Source organism: Notechis scutatus, chromosome 5, assembly GCF_049901735.1.
Source record: "Notechis scutatus isolate UNSWTSFEM ecotype Mainland chromosome 5, rNotScu1.2, whole genome shotgun sequence".
In the NCBI taxonomy this organism is placed as follows: domain Eukaryota; kingdom Metazoa; phylum Chordata; class Lepidosauria; order Squamata; family Elapidae; genus Notechis; species Notechis scutatus.
In genome coordinates, this window is record NC_142013.1 from 1,712,044 (window position 1) to 1,733,469 (window position 21,426).

Here is a 21,426-nt window from a genome sequence, read left to right on the forward strand (position 1 = left end):
GGCGGAGGAGGAAGAAGGCTTGCCGGAGCCTCGCCCCACGCCCTGCGCTCCGACGAGGCGGCGCCCGCGGACGGGGCTTGGCGGGTGGGCGAGGCGAGGCGAGGCATCTCGGAGGGCGCCCGCGGGGCAGCGGTGAGTGCGGAGTGGTCGTTGCTGCTTGGGGTGGGTAGTTCGGAGGAGATTGCAGCCTGGGCGACGGGCGAGGGCGCCTCTGAGCACGTGCAGAGCGCCCCTCGCTTGCTTCGTCCCGGGTCGAGGAGGAACTGGGGGGGCTTGCAGCCAAAGCGGGCTGGGTGCTTGAAACGAGTTCCCGGGGAAAAAGCTCCGCGCGGATAGCTCGCTCGCATCCTCCGGGTCAGCTGGAACACGCGTTCGGGGGTGCGGGGGGTGGGTCTGCAGGTTGTGGGAACCAGCCGCTTGGCTTGGAAGAGGGTTTGACAACTCGAAGACGGGAGAGGTGGGGGCTTGAAATTCCTGGAGCTGGGGGAATTTTAGGACTTGAAACCCACCCACCCACCCTTAAAGTTGCCAATGCCTCCTTGCCTGCCTTAGGTGGTTGTGCGAACCCAGGAACGCGGCGCAGGGAGGGTCTCTCATTTTGCAAGACAGAGCCGGGGGAGGGGAGGGGGGATTTGCGGACGGACCCAGGTGTGTGAAAGCGCACACGTGTTTCTGGCAGTCAGGAGGGGACCGACGCCAATGGATTCCCTGCTCCGAGCGAGCAATCGGGCCGTGGGAAAGACGGGCGGGCGGTAATAAAGGCTTTTGTGGTTTCTGCAAAGGTCGCCCAGGTTGAAATGCACCTGAGTCAGAAACCTGGCTTCCAAAGACACCTGGATCAACTAACTTGTGAGCAGGAAGACTTGGGGGAATCCCCCCAAACACGCTCTCTCTCCCTCTCTCCCCCTCCCCCTATCTATCTATCTATCTATCTATCTATCTATCCATCCATCTATCTATCCCTGCTTACCTTCGTATCTATCTATCAATCTATCTATCTATCTATCTATCTATCTATCTATCTATCTATCTATCTATCTATCTATCTATCAATCATCTCTACCTACCTACCTACCTACCTACATCTCCCTCCCTCCGCTCTCTCTCTTTTATTATCTCTCTATCTCTCCATCATCCCTCTATCTCTCTACCTACCTACATCTCTCTCTCCCTCCCTCCTTCCCTCCCTCCTCCATCTACCTACCTACCTACCTACCTATCTACAGTATCATCTTCTATCATCTATCTATCTTTTATCTATCATCTATTATGTATCTTCTATCTTATCATTATCTATCTATCTATCTATCTATCTATCTATCTATCTATCATCTATCATCTTCTATCTATCATTTATCATCTATCTATCTATTATCTCTCCATCTCTCAATCATCTCTACCTACCTACATCTCTCCCTCCCTCCCTCCTCTCTCTCTCTCTCTTATTATCTATCTCTCCATCATATCTCTATCTCTTTACCTACCTATACCTCTCCCTCCCTCCCTCCTTCCCACCCACCCTCCTCCATCTATGTACCTCCATGCCTACCTATCTACCTACGGTATCATCTTCTATCATCTATCATCTAGCCCCTAAAAGCTTTGTACCCCTTTGGCATCCAGCTTCTTTTCAGGGGCTCCTGTCCATCTCTCTTTGGCTCTTGGTGCGTTTAGAGGCGCGTTGCGGTTGTATTTACACACCCGTCCTGGAGTGAGTGGAAATCGTAAATGGTGAGGTCAGCGAGGAAGGAAAACCAGGAAATAAAAGCGGTCAGAACTTCTTTATGACCAGGGGCCGTTCACGGAACAGATCGGAGTGATAACAGGAAATTTGTGATAGTGGGGAATGGATGTACACATGCGGTGGATCCGGAATTGCATAGGATCTGCCAAGGGCAGGGGGCTGGACTAGAAGACCTCCAAGGTCCCTTCCAACCCTATTCTTTTATGTTCTATGTTCTATTTTGCTTTCAAAGTAGCACACAGATCAACTGGTTTTCATCCTTGTTTACACCACTGGAGGGAAAAAACAGATATGCCGGCTTGGGAATTCTTGGATTTGAAGTCCTCCCATCTCAAACCAGCCAAAGTTGCGAAACACTGTTCTGGAGAGATGGCAATAAAATTAATCCCTCGAGGCACGCAAAGGAGAATTGCACCTTTTAAGGCAGGCGTTGTTTTCCACAAATTTACGAAACTCGGAATGTGTCAAGTTCACCTGAGCAGTCACAAGCTGTAACAACCTGAGGGTAAACTTCCTGTCTTCCGGGTGTACTAAAAACACAGGCAATATATCTTAGAAGGCTGAAATACGCCTCCCATTTCCCAGTGTTTTTTTTTAAGTATTGTCAGTTTAAGAGTTGGTGTTGTATGGATAGATGGATGGATGGATGGATGAATAGAATTAGAATTAGAATTAGAATTAGAATTAGAATAGAATTAGAATTAGAATTAGAATTAGAATTAGAATTAGAATTAGAATTAGAATTAGAATTAGAATTAGAATAGAATAGAATAGAATAGAAATTTGTCTTGGTACAAATGCTCTCAGTGTCCATAAAAGAAAAGAGACATTCATCAAGAGTCCAGAATCATCAGGTACAACACTTAATGATAGTCATAGGGTACAATAAGCAATCAAATCATACTAGGAAACAGTCCATATAAATTGTGAGGATACAAGCGACAAAGTTACAGTCATACAGTCACAAGTGGGAGGGGATGGATGATAAGGAGTGAGGAGAAGATTCATAGTAATAGTAGTGCAGACTTTGTAAATAGTTGGACAGTGTGGAGGGAATTATTTGTTTAGCAGAGTGATGGCGTTTGGGAAAAAACTCCCCTTGTGTCTAGCTGTTCTGGTGTGCAGTGCTCTATAGCGTCGTTTTGAGGGTGGGAGTTGAAACAGTTTATGTCCGGGATGTGAGGGGTCTGTAGATATTTTCACAGTCCTCTTTTGGACTCATGCAGTATATACAGGTCCTCCATGGAAGGCAGGTTGGTAGCCATTGTTTTTTCTGCAGTCCTAATTACCCTCTGAAGTCTGTGTCTGTCCTGTTGGGTTGCAGAACCAGGACCTTGTAGGTCATCTAGTCCAAACCCCCGCCCAAGCAGGAGACCCTACACCATTTCTGACAAATGGCAGTCCAGTCTCTTCTTGAAAGCCTCCAGTGATGAAGCTCCCACAACTTCTGAAGGCAACTTCTGTTCCATCGGTTGATTGTTCTCACTGTCGGAAAGTTTCTCCTTATTTCCAGGTTGAATCTCTCCTTGTTCAGTTTCCATCCATTATTCCTTGTCTGGCCTTCAGGTGCCTTGGAGAATAGCTTGGCCCTGTCGTCCTCTCTGGGTGTTCTGACCCAAACCTGGTTCCAAGAGCGAAAACACAAGACAAAGGCAGCAGCACAACCTTTTAATGTTTCATCTATGAATCCTGTTTCTTCACAGATTAAAAAAGGCTGCTTCCAACTAATTAGCTGCAACAAGAAAGAGCCTTGTCAAGTTTTTGCAAGGCTGCCAAAAAACAACAACAGATAAGAAATATTTCACAACACAAGAGTCTTCAAATATCAACTCTAATGTCCACAAGGCTGAGTTTCAAAACATCTTTGCTTCCTGCAAAGAACATTTGCTGCACAGCTGCCTTTTATCTTCTTGAAGGAGGGGCCGTTACCTTGCAGCCTTACTCCCGAGTCGCCTGTGCTCCTGCAGTTGCTCTTTCTTGCGAGCAGCCCTGCGCACGCTTGGCACAGGCTCCTCGGGAACCTCCTCCTCATTGCTGCCAGCCCCCACAATCTCTGAAGGCAGCATTCCACTCCCTAATGGTCCTGGCCTCTCATCTGAGTCCTCGCTCTCCTCAGTCATCTGCACCTGCTGCCGGCTAACCACAACCCTGGGGCAGCCCCTCCCTCAAATATTGGAAGACTGCTATCCTGTCTCCCCTGGTCCTTCTCTTCACTTCACTGGTTGAGCAGAGGGTTGGACTAGAAGACCTCCAAAGTCCCTTCCAGCTCTATTCTGATTAAGTTGTTCTCTCTGCTCTGGCTGGTGTCAACTTTGATGGGGCCCAACCGCCGTGTTCTTTGGAGGCCTGGTTTCCTTTTACCGCTAACTCATCCAAGAATAATGGCTTCCTCCGGGGAATTCCCCTGCATAACATGACCGGAATAAGCGGGACACACAGTTTTATGATTCTGGCTTCCAGGAACATGTCTGCTGTTATGTGCTCTGTACTTGCTTATTAGTCACCTTTGCTGACTCCAAGGGATACGCAGGTGCCTCCTCCAGCGCCACAGCTCAAGTGAGTCAATTTTAGAATCACAGAGTGCGAAGGGACCTCGGAGGTCATCTAGTCCAGGGGTCGCCAACCTTTTGGACCTCGGGGACCACCAAACTCATCATTTTAAATCCCAGGGACCACTAACCGGTTCTGTGGGCGTGGCCTAATTTGTGGGTGTGGCTTGGTGGTCATGTGACTGGCTGGGCTTGGCTTGTATGTAAATATTATATATATTTATATAAATATTGACTTTTTTACTAAAAAAAGAGCAACTTTTACCCAAAATCAGGCAAAGCAGGCAGGCAGATTGAGTTGCTCACAGAATCATTCAGTGATCTATCTATCTGCCATCGGCTAGCTCAGTCTGTCACATAAAATTTGCTTGCCGTGAGTCTGCACTGAATAACAGAAACTTCAGTCCTAAGGGAGGTTCGGCTGTGCTTAAAAGCAGAGCCGAAGATCTAAAGACTAGCTAGAAAGCAAGAAATCCAACCATTTCCTGCTTCCTAGCTAATCTAAATCTCCCGGCACAGCAGAACAGATGATGGTCGGAAAAAGGAAAAATAGCAATTTAGCAGGAAAGTTTGCCGGGTAAGGAGTGAGTGGGCAGGGAGGGTTCCGCTGGGCCATGTGGGCTGGGCAGCCTTGTGTTTCTGCGCAGCCTGGATTAATTGTTTTTTTGGGGGGTGTTCTGGGGGTGAGATTTCTCTGCGGCCCACCAAAATTTTCTCCTGGCCCCCCAGTTGGCGACCGCTGTTCTAGTCCAACCCCCTGCTTAGGCAGGAAACCCTACACCTGTTGGAAATGATTCCAAATAACAAAAACTTGGATCGGTGAAAACACATAAGATTTTATTTGTAAGCTTAAATCAAAGCATACAAAAGGGGAAAAAAAGCTGTTTGCAAAGAGCGGTAGGATCTTAGCTTATCGCAACATGAGGTTTGAGCTAAGAACCACACCTCAAGATGTCAAAACATTACATTTTATAGTTTTTCTAGCCCCCACCCACATGCCCCTCCTACATCAACCCAGTGACCGAACACAGCTAATCCGAGATGCCTTATGCAGACAACATCATGTCCTTCAATACCTCCCAATGACCACCCTTCACATATTTTGCCAACATGGCTTTTCCTTATCTTACTTGGCATTAAGGAATTTCCCTTCAGCAGCGCCTCTTTCTTTTCTTTTTTTGCAATGTTTCCATAGCAGTGTACATTTCTAAGTGTCCATTAAAGTCATTTGTTATAAGTAAATCTATAACTTGTTTCCTAGATCCTTACTTTTTTTTGTTATTATTACAATTATAATACAATATTTATTTAATTATATCGCTTTACATATATACGTAGCTATATATACATTTATCCTTATTTCCATTTTCCCTGGTTGTTTGTTTAATCGGTTTCACTAGACATCTTTATTTCCTTTTTATACAACCATTTGTACCAGATATTGCAAGTTGTAAAAAAACTCCCTAAAACTTTCTAACGGTCTGAGAACAAAGAAATATCTATTTTCTAACACCACACCTTCAGCGCATCTTCTCTCCAGCCATCTTAGAACAGCATAATGATTATATGCATCTCTAACATATTCACCTATGCAAAGGAAAAGTCTGGTTATAACTTAAAATCCCAATGTGCCAAGATTAAACTTAAGCAGATGCTTTGAAAAACAAAATCTAACTTCAATTGTTCAAGGAAGCTAGGGTCATGTTTATCTTTTATTTTCTCTTCTCCTGTTGTCCTCCTAATTGATCACTTTGGTTTTTGTTATGTCAAATGTGTGCGTGTATTGTGAGATATGTACCAATTCCTGGAGGAAATAGGGTTGGCATTACTTGATACAGGAGGATATAATTGATTGCAGGTACATGTTTAACAATGAGTAAGTGCATTAGAAAATATATTTTCAAGATAGTAAATGTCTATAGAGCAACTTGATATACTATTCTCTTCATCTACATTTTATTTTTGAATTTTCTCATTTCTAACACACCCACTTCAGACAAATGGCTGTCCAATCTCTTCTTGAAAACTCCCAGTGTTGGAGCATCCACAACTTCTTGTGGAAAGTTGTTCCACTGGTTTATTGTCCTCACTGTGAGGAAGTTTCCTCCTTAGTTCTAGGTTGCTTCTCTCCTTGATTAGTTTCCACCCTTTGCTGATTGTCCTGCCTCTTTAGGGTGTGGGAAGAAAAAAAAAAGGCTATTGATCTATCAGATTCCACAAGGCCCATGGACGATAGCAGACCCCAGAAGAAAAGAGACACGAACCAAAGTTTTAGATAGGATGATTTCAAAATGTACCAGAACTATTTGTAATCCTGCTGAGCTGTTGCTGTGGAGTGTGATTTTTGCAAAGAACGTAGTTTTGAAAACCGTGAGAAATAAGGGACAGAAAGTAGCCGATAGATAGAGGTTTGAGATGTACACGGGTATATGTGGAGACTGTCTGTCAGCAAGAAAGAACACAGAAGTAAGTTGTGAAATGCGTGCAGAAAAGTATATAAAGAATGTTTTGGGATGTGTTCAGGGCCATTGGCCATGGCTACTCCTTGCCAGACTCAGCCATGTCAGTGGACCTCATTGCAATGAGTTATTTGATTTAAGTTGTGTTACCATGGCTGTTCATATTCCAAATTGCTCATGAAATAAACCTTTGATCTCAAAGTAGGATTTATTGCCTGTGGTTTGTCTGTGTTCCTCTTTTATTGAATTATTTTTTTTACGACAAGGAACTTTGGAGAATAGCTTGACTCCCTCTTCTTTGGGGCAACCCCTGAGATATTGGAACCCTGCTATCATGTCCCCCCTGATCCTTCTTTTAATTAAACTAGACATCCCCAATTCCAGCAACTGATCCTTCCTTTATATGTTTCAGCCTCAGGTCCCCTAATCCTCTTGGTTGCTCTTCTCTGCACTCTTTCTAGAGTCTCAACGTCTTTTTTACACCGCGGCGACCAAAACTGGATGCAAGATTCCAAGTGTGGTAATAAAGTGGTATCAACACTTCATGTGATCTTGATTCTATCCCTCTGTTGACGCAGCCTAGGATTGCGTTGGCTTTTTTGGCGGCGGCTGCACACGGCTGGCTCCTATTTAAGTGGTCCTCCACTAAGACTCCGAGATCCCTCTCACAGCTACTACTACTGAGTAAGGTACCACATATACTGTACCTGGGCATTTTGTTTTTCTTGCCTAAATGTACAACCTTCCTTTTCTCACCATTGAATTTTTCTTCCTGTCCTGCTTTTTTAAGGTCCAACTTTAATAACCATAAGTATTATAATACTTCCACTGTTTAATTAACAATTAGGACAATTAGCCAGTGAAACAGCTTACTTTCAGAGCTGGTGGGTGCTCCATCACTGGAGGATTTGAAGAAGAGATTGGACAGCCATTTGTGTGAAAGCCTGAGCAGGGGGTTGGACCAGATGACCTCCAAGGTCCCTTCTGACTCTGTTCTTCTACGTTCTACGAACTTCATCTCAATTTGTGTCATGCTTATGATTTCATTGGTCCTTCTGGCCCTGCGCCCCACCCACCCATGGACATGGGGTTGCTCCCAAGTGACCGTGCATTGTGGATGTGTGCATGCGTGTGTATTGTGTTACTAATGTCGTCAAGAACATTTTGTCTCGAGGTGATCTGCTTTGAGTCCTCCCAAATGGAACAGCATGTGAGCTAAAACAATAGAAATCAAGACAGTTGATTCATTGCCCCATAGATGGACCATCAGATGTTTGGAAACAACCGATGTCAGTAAAAACATTAGTCTGTTTGTAGGAAAAATAACAAAGCAGTGGAAATCAGGTGATTGGAAGTGAAAAATATGGGCTTGTCAAGATGAGAAGAGTCATCACCCTTACTGTTTGTCCTTGCCTTGCTCCCAACTTCAGTGATTTTTGCAGAAAACAAATCTTGGTACCAAAGTCTGTAGAGATTCTCCGTCCTTCAGGTCACAGTTGTCCCAAAGATGCTGTTTCAGGAGGCAACTGGACTTTCTGGTTTTTTTCCTTTTGAAGGAGAAGGAATGGATTTCCAGAGAGAGAGAAAAAAATGCAGACTACAGGAACCATTTCCCCCCCGGCCCCCCCCCCCCCCCCGTCGCGGACCGATACCCGACGCCGCCATGGTAAGGCTTCCGGAGCTTTCCCCTCATCAAAAAGATGCGGCGCCCAGCCTGAGCCACGGCGCCCAGCTGATGCTGGTACCGGGCCACGCGCCAAAAAGGGGATCCCTGATTTACACCACTCAGGTGACCCTGAGAGGACACAGACAAACCTCCAAGTGGCCTCAAGGACCCTCTAAAAAGGATGCAAACGACCAGCTGTCTGCAAGGAAGAGAAATCCTTCCCTTCCCCACCATCCAGTCAGAGCTGAAGAAGCTTCTTGGATGAGAAGCAAAACATCTTCAAAGAAAAACCAAGAAAGTCCAGTTTCCTCCTAAAAAAAAGTACATTTGGGATTTGGTACCAGAGATTTTTTAATAAATGTTAATAAAACCTCCCATTTGCTTTATATGGATGATCTGAAGATTTACGGAAAACCAGAAATTGGAATCGCTCACCAGCACTGGGAGAATTTGTAGCACAGTTGTATAGCAATGGAAATTGGTCAAGGAAATGTGCTTAGGGTGGAAATAAATCAAGGTAAAACAGCAAAGAGTAATGACATTACAATGCCGAATGGACAATTCATCAGGAACCATCGGGATGACATTTATAAATATCTGGACTTTTTTTAAAGAGTTAGATAATCTCATGGACGGAGAAGTTTAAAATGTGATTAGTAAAGAATGAGAAAAGTGGCAAGGACAACACTGGATGGTGGAAACACCCTCAAAGCCATCAAATACCTGGCCATACTTACGAGTTGGTAGTCGGTTGGAATTATTTACTGGATACAAGTTGAATTGGAGAGTTTGAAGCAAAAAAGAAGAAAGCTAATTTCTACAGGTGATCCTCAACTTACAAGAATTCTTTTAGTGACCGAAGTTACGACGGCACTGAAAAAAACATCATAACCCCATGACTGCGCTGTAAACTTTTCCCCCCTACAGCAGGGATGGGGAATGGTCTTTCCAGGCAGACAAATTTCCCAGAATTGGATCTCTGCAAGATCAAGTGACATTGTTTACCGCTTGGTTGAATGTCTGAGTGAAGGAGATTATTAGAATGTGGCATCCAGTTTTGATGGCCATGATATCAAAAAGATGTTGAACCAAGATCAAGTGAAGTTCTAATACCGCTTTGGAACGCCTTAGTAAGACCACACCTGAAATACTGCATCCAGTTTTGGTCACCACATTATAAAAAAAAAGACGTTGAGACTCTAGAAAGAGTGCAGAGAAGAGCAACCAGGATGAGGAGGGGACTGGAGACTAAAACATCAGATGAACGGTTGCAGGAACTGGGCCTGGCTGGTCTAGGGAAGAGAAGGACCAGGGGAGACAGGAGAGCATCTTCCAATATTTAAGGGGCTGACACAGAGAGGAGGAAGGGGTCAAGCTGTTTTCTAAAGTACCTGAAGGCCAGACAAGGAATAATGGATGGAAACTGGTCAAGGAGAGATTCAACCTGGAAATAAGGAGGAACTTTCTGACAATGAGAACAATTAACCAGTGGAACAACTTGCCACCAGAAATTGTGGGAGCTCCATCCCTGGAGGTTTTCAAGAAGAGATTGGACTGCCCTCTATCAGAAATGGTGGAGGGTCTCCTGCTTGGGCGGCGGGGGGGGGGGTGGACTAGATGATCTACAAGGTCCCTTCCAACTCTGTTAATCTGTTAAATAAGTGGAATGGCTTAACTCCAGAAGCTGTGGGTGTTCCATCACTGGAGATTGGACAGCCATTTGTCTGAAATGGTCTAGGGCAACAGTCACCAACTGGTGGCCCATGGATCACTGGAGACCTGCAGGAAAATTATTTGCATTTTCTATATTGCACTAAATACTATGTCTTTCTTTAGAAAAATTCACATTCGTGGTCCACGGGATTTAAAATGACGCATTGAGTGGTCCCTGAGCTCCAAAAGGTTGGTGACCCCCCGGTCTAGGGTCTGTTGCTTGAGCAAGGGGTTGGACTAGAAGACCTCCAAGGTCCCTTCCAACTCTGCAGTTCTGAGAGGCTCAAGAATTGCAGCCGTTGTAGAAGGAGAGCTGTGTTAGCCAGAAACCAGGCGGAGTTTGACGGAACCGACTAACCCTTTTAGGGAGAGTCAGATGCTTGCCAGGAGGAGGTGATCCCAGGAGGAGGTGATCCCATGATCCGGTCTTCCAGGGCATTCAACCAAAAGAAGATTGTTTGGAGGGCGGATCTCGGTTTGTCTGGAAGATAAAATACTCCTTCACCGTTCCTGCTTTTCATTTCACGCAGGGCTGCAAAACAGCGTCTGCTTTGGGCTTTGCGTAACCGTAGAGACAATTTTTGCACCGGTCCTTCAGTGAGGAGTGGCCCAGACAAGCCCTCAACATACGACCTCCATCAGGACCAAGATTTCCGTCGCTAAGCAAGTTGTTCAGTGAGTGGTGCTGATTTTGTGAGCTTATTTTTAATTTTTAATTTTTTTGCTGTTAAGCAAATCACTGCAGTTGTGGAGGGAAGGCGGAAAATTAGCAGGGGTGTGTTTGTGTGTGTGTGTGTGTGTGTGTGTGTGTGTGTTTGCGCTGAATTGCACAAAAGAGCCCTTGATTCTTGCAGCCCTCAGGAAATGGTCGGGAGAAGTGAAAGTTAAGATCTGAAACTGGTCAGACTGGTTATGTTTTTTTTTTTTTTTTTTTGTAAAAAGAGCTTAATCTAGACTTTGCTATTTGGGGAAATAAAAAAAAAGGAGGTTAATTGCATCTTGCGGTTCAAGAGACGCCCGTCTTGAGCATTTTTAGCCTGCAAAGAGTAAGATAGGTAGGTAGGTAGGTAGGTAGGTAGGTAGGTAGGTAGGTAGATAGATAGATAGATAGATAGATAGATAGATAGATAGATAGATAGATAGATGATAGATAGATATAGAGATAGATAGATATAGATAGGTAGGTAGATAGATAGATAGATAGATAGATAGATAGATAGATAGATAGATAGATAGATAGATAGATAGATAGATAGATAGATAGATAGATATAGATAGATATAGATAGATAGATAGATAGATAGATAGATAGATAGATAGATGATAGATAGATAGATAGATAGATAGATAGATAGATAGATAGATAGATAGATGATAGATAGATAGAAGAGAGAGAGAGAGAGAGATGATAGAATTCTTTATTGGCCAAGTGTGATTGGACACACAAGGAATTTGTCTCTGGTGCAAATGCTCTCAGTGCACATAAAAGAAAAGACACATTTGTCAAGAGTCCAGAATCATCAGGTACAACACTTAATGATAGTCAAAGGGTACAATAAGCAATTGAATCATACTAGGAAACAACCAATATAAATCGTAAGGATACAAGCAACAAAGTTACAGTCATAAGTGGGAGGAGATGGGTGAAAGGATGGGAGGATTAATAATAATAGTACAGACTTTGTAAATAATTGGACAGTGTTGAGTGAATGAGTTGTTTAGCAGAGGGATGATGTTGGGGGGAAAAACTCCCCTTGTGTCTAGTTGTTGTGGTGTGCAGGGCTCTACAGCCTCGTTTTGAGGGAAGGAGTTGAAACAGTTTATGTCCAGGATGTGAGGGGTCTGTAGATATTTTCTCAGACCTCTTTTTGACTTGTGAAGTATATACAGGTCCTCGATGGGAGGCAGGTAGGTAGTAATTATTTTTTCTGCAGTCCTGATTACTCTCTGGAGTCTGTGTCTGTCCTGTTGGGTTGCAGAGCCAAATCAGACAGTGATAGAGGTGCCGATGACAGACTCCATCCTTCCTCTGTAGAACTGTACCATTGAATGCAACGGGACTTCAGTTTGAAGGAATGGTTACCCTCGTGTCGGTGTGACCAATCCCACCCGGTTGTGTGCAAATTTACGCCGGGCGATCAGCCAGCTTTTGTTCTGCTGCTTGGCAGGGACCTTAAGTGTTCCCACCGAGCAGGTTCACAACAACTTGCCTGATCCAAGAACGGCATGAATTATAACATTTTAAGGCTGATCTCTTGGAGGATGTATGTATGTATGTATGTATGTATGTATGTATGTATGTATGTATGTATGTTTTCTTAAGTTTTCGCGGGTACTTACATGTATGGTATTCAGCTTTGTTCGGGTATTTTCCCATGTCATTGTAGTTGTGCTTTTAAAGTTGTAGCAACGTTTCGGCAGAATCTCATCTGCCATCATCAGGCTTCTGTATTGTGTCCGTCTGTCCGTTGGAAGGGACCTTATAGGTCATCTAGTCCAACCTCCCCCCCAAGCAGGAGACCCTACACCATTTCTGACAAGTCTCTTCTTGAAAACCTCCAGGGATGAAGCTCCCACAACTTCCGAGGGCAACTTTTGTTCCATTGGTTGATTGTTCTCACTGTCAGAAAATTCCTCTTTATTTCTAGGTTGAATCTCTCCTTGATCAGTTTCCATCCATTCTTCCTTGTCTGGCCTTCAAATGTGCTTTGGAGAATAGCTTGACCCCCTTCCTTCTCTCTGTGGCAGCCCCTCCCTCAAATTTTGGAAGATGTTCTCCTGTCTCCCCTGGTCCTTCTCTTCCCTAGACTAGCCAGGCCCAGTTCCTGCAACCGTTCATTGTATGTTTGAGCCTCATCATCCTGGTTGCTCTTCTCTGCACTTTTTCTAGAGTCTCAACATCTTTTTATAATGTGGTGACCAAAACCGGATGCAGTACTCCAGGTGTGGTCTTACTAAGGCTTTATAGGGTGGTATTAGTACCTCACTTGATCTCGATTGTATCCCTCTATTAATGCAACTTAGGATTGCATTGGCTTTTTTGGCTGCTGCTGCTGCACACGGCTGGCTCCTATTTAGCTGGTTGTCCACTAAGACTCCAAGATCTCTCTCCCAGTTACTGCTATTGAGCCTGGTTTCACCCAGTCTATGTGTGTGCTGTTGGTTTTTTTTGCTTAAATGTTGGACTTTATTTTTCTTTACGTCGAATTTCATTTTGTTAGATAGGTCCCAGTGTTCGAGTCTGTCAAGATCCATCTGGACCTTGAGCCGATCTTCTTGGGTGTTGGCTATGTTCTCATTGTCAGAAAGTTTCTCCTTATTTCCAGGTTGAATCTCTCTCCTGGTTCAGTTTCCATCCATTGTTCCTTGTCTGGCCTTTGGGGGCTTTGGAAAATAGCTTGACCCCCTCTTCCTCACTGGGACAACCCCTCAACTATTGGAAGGCTGCTCTCCTGTCTCCCCTGGTCCTTCTCTTCCCTAGACTAGCCAGGCCCAGTTCCTGCAACCGTTCTTCATATCTTTTAGTCTCCAGTCCCCTCATCATCCTGGTTGTTCTTCTCTGCACTCTTTCTAGAGTCTCAACCTCTTTTTTTAATAATGTGGTGACCAAAACTGGATGCAGTATTTCAGATGTGGCCTTACTAAGGCTTTGTAAAGCAGTATCAGAACTTCATATTATCTTGATTCTGTCCGTCTCATAATGCAGCCCAGGATTACATTGGCTTTTTTGGTGGCTGCAGCACATGGCTGGTTCATGCTCAAGTGATTGCCTCCTTCTCACATCGAGGCAGGTCAAGAAAAATTGTTTTGGATCTCAAAAGAAGCAGAGAGATACAGATAGTCCTTGATATATGATGGTCATGGTGCCTGCCCATTATAGTTATAAAAACGGGTTAGTCACGTGATCTACCCGATTTTTACATCTTCTTTTTAAAACCACGGCCGTTAAGTGAATGTGCGCAGTTGTTAAATGAAGCCCATGGTTGAACCAGCATGGCTGAGGAATTCTGGCAGTTGAAGTCCGCGCGTTTTAAATTTGAGAAACAGACACTAAGAGGAAAAAAAACCTGCACCCTTAAAAAAAAACCTCTAATGCCCTGCAGGGATGGGCCAGGTTCTCCAAACACACACCTGGAGGCCAGGTATGGCTGTTATCGCCTCTCAGGTTACTAAGATGACTGGGAAAGAGAGCACTGAGATCAACAGGAACCGGATCTGCGGGAAGGGGGAAAAAAAAATAAAAGACTTTGATAGACGATCTTGAGATTAGGGGAAAAAAGGAAAAAGGAGTGGACATTGCAGAGGGCAGGAACAAGAAAGGATCGAATATAATATAGCTTTTGAGTGCTTGGTAAATTGAGAATTACCGGGAACAGGGGTGGAGTGGGTGACTGTACCATACGCTTAAGCCCACACCTAGAGTACAGCATCCAATTTTGGTCACTACAATGTAAAAAAGACGTTGAGACTGTGGAAAGAGTGCAGAGAAGAGCGAGAAAAAGGATTAGGGGACTGGAGGGTAAAACTTACAAAAGAATAGTTGCAGAAACTGGGGACGACATGATAGCAGCCTTCCAATATTTGAGGGGCTGCCCCAAAGAAGAGAAGGAGTCAAGCTATTCTCCAAAACACCTGAAGGCCAGACAAGAAATATTGGATGGAAACTAACCAAGGAGAGAAACAACCTGGAACTAAGGAGAAACTTCTTGACAGGGAAGACAATTAACCAGTTGCCACGGTTGGAGACCCCTGCCCTAGAGGAGACCTAGGGTCTCATCCGTTATTATTACCTTTATTGTCAGAGTACAACATGTGTACAGTGAGGTTGGCTGAGCCTCCCTTCATGCACAACCCCCCACACACACACAACTCACAGTGAGAACAGAAGTCCCTAATACAGTGCCAATCTTATTACCCATTGCACAACACACCGGTCGCACAATCTGTCATACTATGCTGACATGAAGTTATTTTCCATTCGGGAGTCTGATAGCCCATGGGTGGAAACTGTTCTTCAGCCTGTGTTCTGACCCAAACCTTGTCCCAAGTAAACCAAACACCAAACAGAGATAAAAGCAAAACCTTTTCATGCCTCTCTGTGAGTTCCGTTCCTTCACGGTTAAAAGGCTCTTTCAAACTCATTGTCCCAGATAAGAACGAGCCTCGCCAAGGCGGTGCAACGCTGCCAAGAACGGTAGATTAAATGGCAAGGAAATAATCAAACCAAAAGTCTCCAAATACAAGCCAGGATAGTCTGAACGTCCACAAGGCTTGAAGTGCTAAAACGTCTTTGCTTCCTGCAAAGAATCCCGGTCTCTCAGGCTGGCTTTTATCCCTTAAGGGAGGGGCCATTACCTTGCAGCCTTACTCCTGAGTTTTACCTGTGCTGCTGCCGCTGCTTTTTCCTTCGAGCAATTTCCTGCGTGCATGCGCACTGGGCACAGGCTCCTCGGGGGCCTCTTCCTCATTGCTGCCAGCCCCCACAAGCTCCAAAGGCCGCACTCCACTCCCTGATGGTCCTAGCCCCATCCCTGCATCACACGCAGGCCCCTCACCTGAGTCCTCGCTCTCCGAGGCCTCAGCTGTCTGCACCTGCTGCTGGCGAACCACAACAGCCTGTTGGTGCAGCTGGCTCTGCTCCTCTATCTCCTTCCCGATGGTAGGAGGGCGAAGAAGGGCTGACCGGGGTGTGAGTCATCCCTGAGGATTTTCCTTACTCTTTTAAGGCAGCGAGCCCCGGCGAGGTCATCTAGTGGTATCAGGGAACAGCCCACGAGGTTTTGTGCTGTGCTCACCATCCTCTGTAATGTCTATCCACGGCTGTCAAGCCAGCATACCACACCGTCATGCAGTGTGAGAGAATGAGAGAATATTGTGGACTGGTAAAAGGAGGCCCACTTTATTCTTTCGCAAGACCCTAAGAAAATGGAGTCTCTTTGGGGCCTTTCTGGACACCTGGGTTGTATTGATTTTCCAGGTGAGATCTTCACTGAGGTAGATTCCCAGGAATTTAAAGGAGGAAACTCCCCACACAGCCCCCCCTCCTCTCTCTTCTTCTGGAAGTCTGACACAATCACCTTTGTCTTACTGATGTTCAGGTGCAGGTTGTTTTCTGGGCACCATATCTAGGTCGCTGCGTGTCATGACCCTGTCGGAATCTGATTCTGAGGGGGAGTCGAACAGCTGACAGAGAGTGGGAGTGTGGCTCTGTCTGGTGGCTGGGGAGGAAACTGGGGAAGGGCACAGTCTGGCTGGGCATTCAGAGGAAGACCCAGGCCTACCCCCTCTACATCCTAGGCCATGCAGGGAGGAACGGAGAAGGGAGCAATGTGGGTTTCCGGGGGAGAAAAGGGCCCTGATTCCCTTCATTAGCTGCAGCTGGGAAAACAGGATTTTAAAAGGGTGTCTGCGCACAGAACCTTGCTGGAAGCAAAGCGTGCATTATCTTTGTTTGTCAAGTCCTGTCTTAGTTCTGGGCAACCTCCCAACGGCGTGCGTTTTGTTATCTTTTGAAGTCTGCAATTCCTTATCCTGCCCTGTCTTGTTAATTGCTGCAGCTGTGGTTTGTGTTGGTTTTTATTTATAATTTAGATCTACTTTGGGTTCGGATTGAATTTCTTCCCTTTAAAAACTATTCTTGGGAGAGTTTTTTTTCTTTTCTCCAGCCGATGATAACTGGATTTTGGGGGCCAAGTTGGAGGAATTAAAGGGACTTTACCTATTTTTGTGACTTGGTTGCTTTTGTGCCACGCCCCTTTGGGTCATCACACGGAGTCTCTTTTGGGCCTTTCTGCCCACCTTGATTTTCCAGGTGAGATCTTCACCGAGGTAGATTCCCAGGAATTTAAAGGAGGAAAACTCCACACAGCCCCCCTCGGTGTCAAGTGGAGCGGGTTCCTCTCTCTTCTTCCGGAAGTCTAACACCAACCATCTCCTTTGTCTTGCTGATGTTCAGGTACAGGTTGTTTTTCTAGGCACCGTATCCAGGTCGTTGCAGATGGAGGTGTGGGGGTGTCCTTCCTCTCCAAGTTCTCACCAGGGAATCGGGTTCTGTTCTCTGGGGAGGATGGGTGATCATTCCGAAATGTCCTTCTGTTTTGCTCCACCAGCATTGGGCCCAAGACCAGGATGGCCTCTAACCACACCGAGACCTGGTTCCAGAAGCTGGACGTGATGTTGAAGCTCTTCAACGGTACCATCTCCCGTGTGGAGCCCTGTTCCCGGCTGGGCAAGGCCGACCAGGAGGGAAAAGACACTTATGCTTACATGTACATCGTTTTCATGATGCTCCTCTTTGCTCTGACGGTTGGCAGCCTGATCCTAAGCTACACCCGATCCCGAGAGGCGGTGGACAAGCCCAGCGACCCCTACCACATATACATCAAGAACCGGGCGAACATGATTTGAAGGGAGGAGGCAACGAGAAGGAGCCACGGGAGTCCTCGCGGGCCTTTCAGTCAGCCATGAAAATGGCGTCGAGTCTCGAACTCAGGACCGGAGGAACGTCTACGTTCCAAGGAGCGTGGAGAGAGAGAGAAAAAAGTTAAAAATCTAAGGGATTTTAAAAGCAGGCTCTTTAAAGAAGCCAGAGGGACTGACGTCACCTGCCTTAAATGACCCATTTATAAAGTTTTGTAAAGTAATTTTTTAAAAGCTTTCCTAATCTACTTCTTCCTATCAATAAACAAATTGGAAGGTGGGAAGGGTTCAAGGTATTTATTTATTTATCTGTTAATGGAATGGAATGGAATAGAATGGAGAGAATAAAATAGAGTAGAAAATAGAATAGAATTAGAGAATAGAATAGAATAGAATAGAATAGAATAGAATAGAATAGAATAGAATAGAATAGAATAGAATAAGAATATAGAATAGACTAGAAAAAAAGAATATAGGAGAGAAGAGAAGGAGGAGAATATAGAAGAGAATATAGAAGAGGAGAAGAGAGAAGAGAAGAGAATAGGAGAATATAGAAGAGATTATAGAAGAGAGAAGAAAAGAGAATATAGAAGAGAAGAAAATATAGAAGAGAAGAGAATAGAAGGAGGAGAATATAAAGAGAAGAGAAGGAGAAGATAGAAGAGAAGAGAAGGAGAATAGAATTTAGAAGAGAAGAGAATAGGAATATAGAAGAAAATATAGAAGAGAAGAGAAGAGAAGAGAAAAGAGAATATAGAAGAGGAGAAGGAGAATATAGAAGAGAATAGAAAAGAGGATAAAGAGAAGAGAAGAATAGAATGTAGAATAACTATTGTCACTTTGAATGTAGACTAATTGGCATACATTAAAAATGAAATTCCGTGGCATACAGCTCTCGAAGGATCACCACATCCAATGGAACACTATATAACCACAATAATAAAGATAATAAAAAAATAATTAAAAAATTATGTATATAGCCACATACATGACACAGAGAAACAACGCAGTCTAGTTCGGATATTTATATGTTTATGGTGAGAAAAGTCAACCTTTAAAGATTTGGGTAGATGCTGTTTTTCTACAACGCAATTGGACAGAGATGCTCTCTCTTTCTCTCTCTCCCTTACGCCCACTGTCATATACAAGTAGTCCTCGTCTTACGATCACAATGGAACCCGATCATTCTGTTCCTAAGCCAGACAGTTGTTAAGTGAGTGATACCTCATTTTACGACCTCTCGTCACAAGGGAATCACTGCAATTGTTCACAACACAGGGGTTAAGCGAATCCGGTTTCCCATCGACTTCACTTGTCCGACGGTTGCAAAGGGGGGATGATGTCACACACACACCGGGACGCTGCAAACCATCGTAAATATGAGTCGGTTGCCAAGTGACTGAATTTTGGTCTCATGACCCTGAGGATGCTTCAGCAGTCGTAAGTGTGAATAAAAAAATGGTCCTATGTCACTTTTTTCAGTGCCTTTGAAACTTTGCCGGTCACTAAATGAACCGTCATAAGTTGAGGACTTCCTGTAGCTAGTTAAAAATGAGATTGCCGGGCATTTTGAGTGAGGGGCAAAGTGCCAGTGGTAGAAAACAATTTGTGTTTGGAGGAACTTTTAATTAATTTATTTTTTTAATATCTCACAGAACTTGATCAAGTCCTTGCATTCCGCTGCCTGCAGTCTGGAAAAAACAAATAAATCTACCTGTGTTAAAACTTCGCCCAAAGGGTAATAATACCTGGATCAAAGAAAGGAAAACAAAACAAAACAGGACAACTGATTGATGTATCTTGGGAGCCCAGCCCAAAGTAAATCATTGCAAAAGTTGGCATCTGGTTTATTGCCATTATGCTTTTCCTTCTTTCTTTCTTTTGATGTTCGGAGGTTGGCTGTGGCAGAGTCACCTGGAGGATGGAACAGATTTATTCCAAACTGAATGAATGAATAACTAAACTTTTTGATAAAGGAAAAACGGAGAGAACTGGGACCCGCCGGTTATTCCTGGCTGCAAAGGAGCATGATTAAAAACTAGCAAAATTTCCCATAGTCCCACAGAAGAAGCTGCAATCCGTGAACACTTTTGAAATCTTTATTTATAGTGTATTCTTTTGAAGTAAGAACGAACTATTCTGGATTTTCTATCACGTATTGGGGGTTTGTAGTCTTCGTTTGATCTGTTCTTCAGGAGGTGCTCCTAGAGAAAAGGGAAGAGAGAGAGAGAGAAACATACATATACTGTACATATACATACATGCACACACGAATACATACATACATACATACAGTACATACATAGAGATAGATAGAGATACTGATAGATAGATAGAGAGAGAGAGAGAGAAAGATATTGTTAGGGGTTTGGAATTAACCCCTAGAAGAGTATTGCAGCAGTAGTCAAGCCAGGCAACCAAAGGAGAGCGGAAGGGCCCCAGAGTATACACACACTGAACACAAACACTGTTTGTAGTTTAAATAGTTTTTAATCCAGTTAGAGTTTAATCATTGTCATTCAGTCCATTAAGTCATTCACAGTATTTCCATCCAGTAAGACTCACTAGTATAGTCCAAGTTAAGAGTCCTTGCAATATCTTTATCAGCCGATAAAGATATCTTCTCCTCCTCGGTTTCACTCTCCAGAGAAACAAACGCTGGATATTCAGTAGAATTACGCAGTAATCAGCAAACAGTAGCAAACAATAACAGTTCAGTCACAGGCACTCACAGTCAGTAATCACAGTTAGTCGCAGCAGCACACAGTTAGTCGCAGCAGCACACAGTTACAGACAGCACTCAGTTACAGTCAGAGACAGACAGTAAGCTTTCCAGCTTCTAATGCTTCCTTATATTGTAACTTCTAACCGCACCCTTAATCGGCTAATTGCCTGCTGCATTGTGCTTAAAGTGATAAGCACTTAAACCATGATATCTAAGTTTTATATATTTATTCACCCAAACCATATTTGGTATCAATGTTATACCTAACATACTCCCCTTTTGGGTGAAATAAATATATAATACCTTACAATCTTATCCCATATTTTTCACAACTCTCCTGGTGCTTACTGGCACCTTGGGCTTTAGTAAAATTATCAGCTAAATTGTCCTCCGACATACAGTATTCTAGCTGAATCATCTTACTTCTTACAGATTGTCTCACGTTTAGGTATCTTAGATCTGTATGCTTGCTCCTTGTTTTTACTCCAATATTTGTGGCCATTTGAATTGCTGCCTGATTATCTTCATGAATAATTATAGGATAATCCACAGTTATACCTATATCAATTAACATTTGTTTATACATTATTAATTCTGTACATAACAATGATAAACAGGAGAATTCTGCCTCCATAGTAGACAAACTTATATGCTGTTGTCTTATTGACTTCCAGCCTATTAATGTATTACCCAGCATTATGGCTGTTCCTGAAGTCGACTTTCTAGTGTCTCTTTCTGATGCAAAGCTAGCATCTGCATAAGCACTCAAAATTAAATCACCCTTTGGTTCTAAATACAATGAATAATTCATTGTCTTTTTAAGATATCTTAATATCCTCTTAGCTGCATTCCAGTGTCTTTCACATGGTGCAGAATTGAATCTAGCCAACTGATTCACACAGTACGATATATCTGGTCTAGACCAATTACTAATATAACTCAAACTACCAATTAAAGATTGATAAATCACCTTATCAAACTCAGGGCTTTGTACATCAGTGTTGCTAAACTCCTGACTCATTGGAGTCTTAGCTGGCTTACAAAGCTCCATCTTGTAATCTTTTAGCAATTTGCTTATCTTATCTTCCTGAGATATCTTAAAACCTTTCCGTGTTTTCTTTATATTCAAACCGAGATACTTCTTTATCTCC

General features: G+C 43.9%; 1 protein-coding gene across 1 annotated transcript; it reads left to right on the top strand.

Annotated features, from left to right (window-relative positions):
- The first annotated feature begins 17,258 nt into the window (after positions 1-17,258).
- KCNE3 (potassium voltage-gated channel subfamily E regulatory subunit 3) lies at positions 17,259-17,830 on the top strand. The gene has a single exon (XM_026690724.2). The coding sequence runs from the start codon at positions 17,260-17,262 to the stop codon at positions 17,536-17,538; it is 279 nt and encodes a 92-aa protein (XP_026546509.1). The 5' UTR covers position 17,259; the 3' UTR covers positions 17,539-17,830.
- The last annotated feature ends 3,596 nt before the right edge of the window (positions 17,831-21,426 follow it).

Excerpts from the sequence above, each read along its gene's own strand:
- KCNE3 (XM_026690724.2), top strand. The coding sequence starts at position 17,260 with ATGGCCTCTAACCACACCGAGACCTGGTTCCAGAAGCTGGACGTGATG.